The sequence below is a fragment of the Molothrus aeneus genome, chromosome 14, assembly GCF_037042795.1.
Source record: "Molothrus aeneus isolate 106 chromosome 14, BPBGC_Maene_1.0, whole genome shotgun sequence".
Classification (NCBI taxonomy): Eukaryota; Metazoa; Chordata; class Aves; order Passeriformes; family Icteridae; genus Molothrus; species Molothrus aeneus.
In genome coordinates, this window is record NC_089659.1 from 7,099,061 (window position 1) to 7,109,788 (window position 10,728).

At 40.3% G+C, this 10,728-nt stretch overlaps 1 protein-coding gene across 1 annotated transcript; it reads left to right on the forward strand.

The window, feature by feature from the left end:
• Window positions 1-1,338: 1,338 nt before the first annotated feature.
• On the forward strand, window positions 1,339-10,728 carry TMEM185A (transmembrane protein 185A). Its single transcript, XM_066559213.1, has 7 exons — window positions 1,339-1,478; window positions 3,715-3,891; window positions 4,686-4,893; window positions 7,591-7,674; window positions 8,512-8,688; window positions 9,023-9,146; window positions 9,648-10,728. Exons 1-7 carry the CDS (start codon window positions 1,441-1,443, stop codon window positions 9,890-9,892), a joined length of 1,053 nt encoding a protein of 350 aa, XP_066415310.1. The 5' UTR covers window positions 1,339-1,440; the 3' UTR covers window positions 9,893-10,728.

Below are 10,728 nucleotides of genomic sequence, written 5' to 3' on the forward strand. Positions count from 1 at the left end.
TGCCATTCCTAGTGCTGGCATGTCCTTGTCCTTGCTTTCTCATAGCCTTTGGCATGCCCTGGCTTCATCAGTTTCAATATATTGTGTGCAAAGCTCCTGGTGTGGATGTCTGTGAGCTCTTTGTGCTCTTGCCGCTGGAGTTACAGTTGGCTACAATCTGCCAGTGAGTATCTGCAGATGAATCACATCTTTGATCTGTAGTAACTAATGAGTAATGTCACGGGCTATGAGCAGCTGTGGTATTTCACAAACCACCCTGCATGCACACCTAACTTCTTGGTATAAATTATCAGTCCTGCTAGCAGGTGGTGGAAGATGATTATTTACTTAACTTCTTCTTTCTGCAAAAGCTAAAGCTTAAGATATGATTGTGGTGTTTTGTTTTGTTTTGTTTGTTTTTATTAGCATTTCACTTGCAATATAACCCTGAGGGAGGAGCTCTGCGGATTTTCACTTCAAAAAACTGCCACCAAATAATCTGCCCTGGCATGGAGTCATCGTATAAACTATCTTCATCTGCTATAGAATTTCATAAGTCTTGTTACATGAGTTATATTAGCATCTATCTCCCAGTGAGCCATACTGATTTTATTTAAAAGTGAAAAATCTCCTATTTCTCAGGGTCATTTGTTCCAACACCTAATTACTTTCATTTAAACAAATGGACAAACAAAAACCCTAAACAACAGGAAGGCCAGTTCTCTCCTTCCTGACCACAATTTGTTTCACTTTAGTCCACCTTGATTCTTTTTATGCCTTTTCTTTGTCTCCAAGAAGGCACATACAGAGCTTGTTTGGGTTCTTTCAAATTTGTACTTGGAACATTTCTCAGTGAATACTGGATTATGCCAAAGTTTTTGTAGAGTTGTCTCTAAATGCTCAGGGATTTCATTGCCCCAGACACTGAATTGTCCCAGAGTTACCCAGAGATTCCGAAATTGTCATCCCGATTCTGCTCAGTTTGGGGAAAAGAGGCTCCAGGGAGACCTTAGAGCACCTTCCAGTACCTAAGGGGCTCCGAGAGAACTGGAGAGGAACTTGTACGAGGTCATGCAGCACCAGGACCCGCACAACTGGCTTTGCACTGGCAGAAACCCGATTCGGGCCAGAAATGAGGAAAAAATTCTTCGAGAGACCGAAGCGCCGGGGCGGGGCCGCCCCGCCCATCCCACCTTAGCCACGCCTTCCAATAACACCCGCCGTCTTAGCCCCGCCCCGTTCTACCTTGGCCCCGCCCCCGTCTCCGCCCCTCTCCTCTGGCAGAGCTACCGCCCTGCCCGGCGCGCATGCGCAGCGCTCCTTGCGAAGCCCGGCAGTGCTGGGCCGGCCCGGTTCCCGGCAGAGGCCGCGCGCGTGCGCGGGGCGGCGGCGAGGCCCGGGCAGGCCAGGCCCTGGAGCGGTGGCGGGGCCGCGCCATGAGCGCCTGGTAGAGGGGCCGCGATGAACCTGCGCGGCTTCTTCCAGGACTTCAACCCCAGGTGAGTGCGGCACGGGCAGCGCCGGCCCGGCAGGGTTAGCCCGGCGGCCCGGCCGAGAGCAGCGCTGGGTGCGGGACCCGTCCGCTTTGGAGCGGAGCGCGGCCTCGGGTGGCCCTTCCGCACCGCGAGCTCTGGCGGCGTTTGGAACACGCCGTTCCCGGCCGCTTTCCTGCCCGGGATCACTGAATCAACCGGGCTGGAAAAAACCTCCGAGATGATCCAATCGAACCTTCCCATCCCCCGGGTGGCGGTGCGGGCTCCCCGCGGCTGCTTCGCCGTCCGGGCTGGGAAGGCGAGCGCTGCACATCTGCTTTGCAGCCCCGCTTCCACTCATCTGCTTTGTTATTGTGTAAGTCTCGCATTGCTCCCAGGCTCTTTCTGGTGTTCGAATGTTTCACGGCGCTGCTCTGGCCCCGTACGCCCCAGCTCAGGCTGTGACCGAGCGGCGGAGGCTCCGTGTCCGCAGGTGTGAGCAGCCCCGGGCTGCTCGGGGAGCACCGGGGCAGGCGAGCGCTTCCCTCGGCCTCCCTTAACATTAACAATGCAGCCCGGGGCTCTGCTGGTTCCCCAAGTACGGACATGTAACTTCTAAAGAAACTGAGAGAACCAGTTAAATTTTACCGGGTTTTAATTTTAAGACCACAGATTAACGACCTGCAAGGTTGTGAGAGTCCTGGAAGAGCCTTGCACGTGAAAGAGGCTTTACATGATGCCAGTTAGAGCAAGCCGTGTTCAGTCAGTTGTTTGGACAAACAAAAGGGTAACCAAAGCCCCAGGAAGTGCATTGTAACAGAAGCTGAAACACACAATTGAAATATGTGCGGTCAGAGTAATGGAAAAGTAGGAACAGAAGTTCTAGAAGCTTATGAAGTTTTGTTGCTGCAGAGCGATGCTTGCAGCTTCTTTGGGTGCTGGGTGAATGAGCAAGCCGAATGTTGCACTTTTGCAGGTGTCTTTATGTTTTGATGTGCCTGGAACACCCGGGGAGCAGGGGTGTTTCACTGCTGTGTTTATTGAGGAGCCAGGGAATGTGCAAATTACACAAATATTGAATGTCAGAAAAGGATGACTAGCCGAGGAGCTGAGACATCCTTTGTTGCTGTGAGGTGTGACCAGTTTATATCATCCTATCCCGAGGTAGTTTCATCAAGCATGCAGGGAGATGCTGACACAATAAATCTGTTCTTCATTATTAAGGTGTAGATGAGACACTTGTTCTGAGTAGAGACAAAACAGCTTGATATCCTGATCTGATGAATGCTTTGTTATTTGATGTGAGTGAAGGTGGGTAGTTTGAGTTGTGCTGTTGGAGAAATTGAAGTATTCCTGACTGTTGCTGCATTATTCTGTTCCTTAGGTTATCTATGTTTTAAAATACATACAATTACTTCACTGAAACAGTGTTGAAACCTATTTATGTGTTTTATAAAGCAGTCAGTGAGCTTATGGTGGATGGGTGGGAGACTTTTCCCTTCCTGTCCATTGAAGAAATTGCCTACTGTGTAATTATATTGTCTGATATATAATTTTTTGGAGGTACAAGCAGGACAGTGCTGTGCCACTGTCCAAGTATTCAGATATGTTTATTCATTCTTAAATTGACTCTGTTACAAACTGTATCATTGTAGCTATTTTAAATTTGTAAGCATCATCCTGGATATTCCAGTGAGAAACTTCAGTGTATAATAGGTAACTTTGCTAAACATTTAACCTGTTGGGTTTTTCTTTTCTATAATACTGTTTTTTTAACTGAATGGTAATATTAAGAAAAAAATTATCTGAAGTTGGCCCTATTACAATTCATAATAACTTGATGTGGAAAAAATTTCATAAATTGTGTAACTCAATTTTGAATATCAAAAGCTACTTCATTTGTTTTGTATGATGGGACACATTTTTTAAAAACATCTACAGCTGGTAGGTTTGTGAGCCTCAAATAACAGAGCTCCTGACTGGATCCTTGTGGAAAGGAACTATATATCTCAGTCCATTCACTGAGATTGTTTTGCAGAAATGCTTTTGCTGTGTTTCCTTGAAGCAATGGTTTTATAAATGAAATAGATAACATATGCTGTATCTATGATGAAATATTTGATTCTTTGCAAAGACACATTTTCTATTAGGAAGTATCCCAGTGAAATTTCAGCTCTGACTGATTGTGTTGTCCTCTACAAAGTTAATTTGAAGTTGCCTGCCTTGATTTCTGACTGGGTTGTTTTCTTTGTTTGTTCAATAGCAAATTCCTTATTTATGCCTGCCTGCTGCTCTTCTCTGTGTTGCTCTCTCTACGTCTGGATGACAAAATTCAGTGGAGTTACTGGGCTGTGTTTGCTCCAATATGGCTGTGGAAGTTAATGGTGATTGTTGGTGCCTCGGTGGGAACAGGAGTATGGGCCCGAAACCCACAGTACCGGTAACTTACTGATGTTTGTTTGGCACAACAGAGGGAAGGTCCTGTCCTGTCAGTCTAGGACAGAATAACTTTCACATCCTTAAATACAGCAGTGTTGAGTTTTTTGGTAACTTGAGTAGAATGTGAATTTCAAGATCCCAGGGCAAAAGTAAAATGACCTTAAATGAAGTGCAATAAATGTCTGTTCTGTCTGTGGTGAATATTAAATGAAAAATCTTGGTGCACAGATCTCCTGATACATCCACATTTTGTGTGGTTCAGGTCTTTTTTGCTCCTTCTAGTAACGGGTCTAGTGGTGTAGAGAGGAGCTCTGTGTGTGCTGTCATTTTACAGGCATTTTACTTTTAGTAACAGAAAATATCTGTTCCAATATTCTGGCTTGGATAAATAAAGAAATTCTGGAGAAAGATGTTGAATCAATGAATGCTGGTGCAGAAATCAAACAGATAATTTTAAATTTAGCTTATTTTCTAACAGCCTGCATGATAACTGACCGTTGATATACTAGCAAAGAAATCCTGTTTTATCTGCCCAGCTATGGAATCCTTAAAAAATTTTCAAATTGTGGAAATCCCACTGCACCCTTTGAGTAAAATACTTCGAACATGCAGCTTTATGGGAAAGAAATCCTATTAGGTCATCAGCAGTGGAGTTTAATGGGTATGTTTGTTAAAAACAAGTGTTTTTATCTTTATATTATATATATATATCTGAAGCTCAAGGAAATGTTCTGGGATGTTTGCAGGGTAATGTGCTTTCTTAGGCAAATAAATTCTTCCTTATCCTCTTTTCAGAGCAGAAGGAGAAACCTGTGTGGAGTTCAAAGCTATGCTAATTGCAGTAGGCATCCACCTGCTCCTGCTGATGTTTGAAGTCCTGGTGTGTGACAGGATTGAAAGAGGAACCCATTTCTGGCTTCTGGTGTTCATGCCCCTGTTCTTTGTGTCTCCAGTCTCAGTTGCAGCTTGTGTGTGGGGATTCCGACACGACCGCTCTCTGGAGGTGAGGCTTCCCTTCACATGGCACTGCAGGGCTTGGGATCACTTCTGGGGCAGCTTGTCTCTTAGGAAAGCACAATTCAGAAGACTACATCAGTCCAATTAATTGCACTCACCTGTAAATGCACTCATCTGCAAATGGGAGTGAAATCAGGGTCAGGAATAATATGACCTTTTCTAGTATCTTCTAGTTTTTTTTCAACTACCAAATTGCAGCATGTTTTGAACCTGCTTTTTTATTATTTTGTGTTAAAATAACTCACCAGGAACTCTGCAGTATAGATCAATACCAAACACTTACATGGAAACAACAGAAAAAAATTCCAACTGATTGCAAGCACTGTCTCTAGGCAGAATTGAGTTTCCAGAGCCCTGTGTAATCAGGGCTTAATGTCTTAATGTTATCAAAATGTCCTAATATCACAGTCTATATGTTTAATCTTTAATTTGGGAGTGTGAACGGTAGGCAGTAACATTAGGGTTTTATTTTCTGCCTCTATCTTATCTCTAACTCCCTTTGGTTTTGGAAGAACCTTGGAAGGATTCTCAAGGTGCTCCCACAACTGTGACATTTTGGTATAAATTTAGAATTCATACTGAATGTTTTTAAGGAGTTTTTCATTTTGCTATGTCCTCAAACCACCCTGTGACAATTTAAAATCTGATTTTTAGATGAGGCTTAGTTTTTTCAGGTATTTTAATTTCAAGGGGCTATTTCTCTAACATTAGCTAGCATAAGATGAGTTTTTCACTAGAGAGAAACTTTTTTGGTAAGTGATTGTTATGATGGCTGGTAAACTGATATCCTAACTTCCTTTTGAAACATTTGCCAATAGAAATTTATTTTGCAGGGTTCTATTACCAGTTAAGCATTGCTAAAAGTAAAATTTGTGTGGAAGTGCTTGCCATCTACTGGATGATGCTTGATTGCCCATTGATTTACAGATGACTGCACAGCTGCTAAGTGCTGGCAGAAGAAAGTGGAATCCATAAAAGGCAACAGCTGTCTCAACCCATTTTTATTAATTTCTTTTTATTCTTAGTCATCTTCACCTAGTGCTCTTCTACTTTCTCTTCTTTTTACTCTGCGAAGATTTCATTATTTCCCTTTCATTTGTAGAAACATGAGGGGTCTGCCTTTAATACAAGACATCAGTTTTTGACTTGAGTAATCAAAGCAGTTGTTAATCTGTTATTGTTTTCAAAAGTATTTAATCTGAAATACATTATCTGCTCATTCCTGTTCTGCATCTGATTAGGTGATCAGTAAGTACATGCTGGGGTTTTTGTCTCTGTATCATGGTGGGCTCAGAAAAAGCTTCCTTTTATGTGTTAGATTATTTTATAGTCAGTAAAGCACTATATATTTAAAGCATGTTGAATTCATTAAGCTGTGAGCCACTGAAAATATGTGTGCACTTGCCATATAGATCTCATATGTTAACTTGAGTCTATAAACTATTTACAGCAATTGATCCTCTGATTTTTATATTTTTCTCTCTCTTTGCTCTTCTAGCTTTCTGGTTGCTTGGTCTTATGCTTGAGTGGGGGGGGGAGGTTGGTGGTTTATTCTTTTAAGAAAGCCAGTGGTACAAAATTATTTTAAGTCTACTTTTTCAGTCTTTTTGAAGTAATTTATGGTTGAACAGTAGAGACTTTATTGTGGTCCCTGAAGCTGGCAAGTGCCTGCTGCCTGTTAGATTTTTGACTCCCTGGACTGTAACTTTCAAAGGCATTTACAGATCACAGTCTACAGAATCATGTGTGTTAGTGAAAAGTAGCATGTAGTGTCTGCCTTCAGAGTACTCTTACATTTGAAAGAAGCCTTACATAACTGCATGTTTTTTATTAAAATGAGTAATGTTTCTAGCTTGCATTCAAAAGCTTCAGTTAGACTTTTCAGATAATAATTCTGTGGTCTCTGAAAATCCTACCCGTTGTAGGGCTGCCTATAAACTTTGGAAGTAGAATCTTGCCAAGTGTGATGGTGTTTCATTGTCTCACTTTGTTCAAGCTAGACACAGACTTTAAAAAAAAAACCATAATGAAGGGCTGTTCCTCATAGTGGCAAGCAGAACTCACAAAAACCTTTCATTAACATTTTAATGAGAAGTATTGCTTTTCTGTATTGCCACAAAACCTATGTCTTCAGTGTCATTTAAAATATCTCTCAATGATACAGTAAATGATTTGAAATTGGATGTCATATTCCAATATTCCATGTGTTTCTTTTCTACCCTAGATAGAGCTTTTAATTTTAATTAGACTTTTAATTTGGACTGTTGGTAGCTTTGCCCATTAGTGAAACTACAAAATATTCCAAAAGATTAATTTTGCTAATTTTAAGTTGAAGGTCTTTTTACTACTTAATTTAATTCTAGCAGTATTTCTTGTATGAAAAGTACAGCTGTTTTCTGATGCTTTGCTTTTTTCTTTCTGATTAGTTTGGCTTTTCTTATTTCTCTAATAAGAAAGTGCCCTTATTTTTAAGGAAGATCTTACAGTAGACTCTACATTATTTGGTTGGGATCACACCCACACAAATTAAGGATGTTTAGTAATAGAAAATGTAAATGCAAATGAGTTTTCATATTTCAGTGATAAGAATGGGGTCAGAGAAGTGCTTTGACAGGTTCATTGGTTATCCTGGAAGTCAGTTTCTCATACTAAGAGATAACTAATGTTTTTTTTCTTTTTCTAGCTGGAAATCTTGTGTTCAGTCAATATTCTACAGTTCATATTTATTGCACTCAGACTAGATGAGATCATCAGGTGGCCATGGCTTGTATGTACAAATGTTTTCTTTTTATCTTTGTTTAAATGCTGAATTTCATAAAGATATTTATTCTAGGGAACAGTTAATACGTGATCAGTCCATGATCCCATTTTTGCTCACCTAGCAATCCTTCACTGAAGGTCTGGCACATCATTCAGTGGTCATGGCAATCAGAGTTCTTTGGGCATGTCATCCTCTGAGGGAGAGGGATGTGCCATCAACTGCAGTTCATTCTGAGCAGCAGTTGAAAGAGAAATCCTCACCCAGAGTTCCAATGGGAACACTAAACAAGCCATGAAAATGATTGGTGAGTTAGAGAATTGGTAAATAACTACTTTTATCTGTTGTGTTACCATGAATGTAAATCCACTTACTGTGCAAATAGTCTTTGTCAGAACTGCTGAGATCTCCTGTCCTAAGTGCCTTTAGAATACAAAAGTGCTGTTTCTGTGTCTGGGTTTCTGTAAACTGCCATAAAACTGGCAATCTTTCTATTGTCAAAAAAAGCTTGAGAAAAGATTGAAACTCTTTAAACTAAGTGCTTGCTAAAAATCAGTTTCAAGTACAATTTGAGCCCGCAAAGTCACAGAAGTCTTATCTAAGTTGAACTACATTGCCTTAATTTTAAATTGTTTCAGCTTGATGGGGTTTAGAAAGCTGAGGAACCCCTGCCCTGAACTGATCATGTCTCGAAACAACACACATGAGCTTGATGCCCTTCTCTTAGACATTATATTAATTAAAGACTTCATTTTCTTGTTTAGGCTTAATATGTAGACTCACTTTATTAAAAAAAAAAAAACAAACAAACAACCCACAAACAAATCAAATGTGTCTTTTTTTCAGGTTGTCTGTGTTCCTCTGTGGATCTTGATGTCCTTCCTGTGCCTGGTGGTGCTCTATTACATCGTGTGGTCTGTGCTGTTCCTGCGCTCCATGGACGTGATCGCTGAGCAGAGGAGGACACACATAACCATGGCTGTCAGCTGGATGACAATTGTAGTTCCACTGCTCACATTTGAGGTAGGAAAAACCATCATGAGTTTGATGTGTCTTGTTCTTTTTTCAGTAAGAAATGAATGATGATTTTTGAACTTACTGAAATGAGAATGCTGCTCTTTGTTTTGAAATAAAATATTAACAGCAAAGATGAAACACAGAAGAGAATTCTATGTTCCTTTAAAGTTTCTTGAGTAAAATCTGCATCACATTGGAACTATAACTACATGCTTCTGTGAAGGCCACTTTTTCCTCACAGATGTGTGAAGTTAAAGATTTCAGATCAGCATATGCTTTAAGCAGTTTAAAAGTGAGTATTGCAATTAAACTGACATTGTATTTTTTTTTTTCCATTTAGATCTTGCTAGTACACAGACTGGATGGGCATAATTCTTTTTCTTTCATACCCATATTTGTTCCTCTCTGGCTTTCACTGATAACATTAATGGCAACAACATTTGGACAAAAAGGAGGCAATCACTGTGAGTATTTCAGAATCCTGAAAACAGATTAAAAATCAATGTATTTTATTAAGATTTGTATTTTCAGAAAGGGCTTTTCTGTTACTACTATTTTCAGGCAGTTGTAATAAGGTTTCAGTGCTTACAGTGTCTTCCCCTGTGGCACTGTTTACTTTGGTTGAGGTGCAAAGTCTTTTGTGTTGCTTCTCTGTACTGATGTGACCTGACACTGTGTAATGTGTGAAAGGAAATGGATTCTTGCTGGGGTAGTGTAGCTGTAATTTATGCAGATGGATATAAACACAGGCATGCATGTGCAGACATGGAGCTTTGCAAATGCTTGTCCAGACTGTCTGTGTGTATATAACCTGAACTGCAATGTTATGATAGGTGTGAGGAACGCTGAGAAGCAGTGTTAACAAATCTTATTTATATGCAAAAAATCAAGAGACCTTAAATAGGCTGTCTACTTAATTAAGTATTCATTTTGTTAATAATGTAAAATGATTTTGTTTCTTTTAGGGTGGTTTGGAATTCGCAAAGACTTTTGCCAGTTCCTGCTTGAAATTTTCCCATTCTTGCGAGAATATGGAAATATCTCTTATGATCTTCATCATGAAGATAATGAGGAGACAGAAGAAACACCACTGCCTGAACCACCAAAAATTGCACCAATGTTCCGAAAAAAGACTGGAGTGGTCATTACACAGAGTCCTGGAAAATATGTGATTCCACCTCCCAAGTTAAACATTGATATGCCAGATTAAGATGACAGTAGCATATTAAACTTGAACTGGTCATCAGCAGACAGATGTATTTCATCTCATGCCTTGTCCCAATTCCTTTAAAATAGGTATTGCTGAATCAGTGGCTTGGATTACACAAATCAGAAATGTTGAAGATAATCTGAGTTCTTTTCCAGAAATATGTGGTTGTCTAATTTGTGAACCTTCCTAACAGGTTGGTTGCACGCTTGCCTGTATAGTATTTATATGAACATTTTTAGCAGTGTAATATATTGTTTAAAAGTCCTGTTGTGTACAGTATAAGTATTATCTAAAAGTATTTTTTTAAAAACCCCGTATGAAATGCCTATGCTCTTCCAGGTGTCTTTTAGGTCCTAAATATACACTTGTTTTCATGTCTCTTTTAAATGCTTTGGGATGCCTTAGCATAGTACCTCTTTACTTCTTTCTCTGTTCCGCTGCAATCATCACAGAGGCACAAGAGTGTTGCACTTCTGAGGCAACACTGGAAAGCTTTTTTTGGGAAGGGAAGTAGAATGTATGGTGACTTACATGATGCTTTTGAGTTAGCTGTGTAAATATTCACGTAAGTATTTCAACTTTTATGCTGGCTTGGGAGTTACATGTTGTTTTTGTTGCTTTTCCAGTTTCATGTTTTGATTCTTCTTGAGCAGCATGTACCATTCTCCCATTAGACTGGCTGTTTAATAAGCTGTTTCTCAAATTGTGTGGTCTATGCCAGAAACATTTGTGGTAGGTTTCACAGCTGTTGGTTAGCTGGTATAAATATCATAGCTTGGTCTTTGTTACCAACTTTGTGTTGGTCACTGTAAATGATTAAACTTTTCAAGATAGGA

Coding starts and splice junctions, on each gene's coding strand:
- TMEM185A (XM_066559213.1), top strand. CDS start 1,441: ATGAACCTGCGCGGCTTCTTCCAGGACTTCAACCCCAG. Junction 3,892..4,685: donor GCCCGAAACCCACAGTACCG/GTAACTTACTGA, acceptor TCCTCTTTTCAG/AGCAGAAGGAGAAACCTGTG. Junction 7,675..8,511: donor TCATCAGGTGGCCATGGCTT/GTATGTACAAAT, acceptor TCTTTTTTTCAG/GTTGTCTGTGTTCCTCTGTG.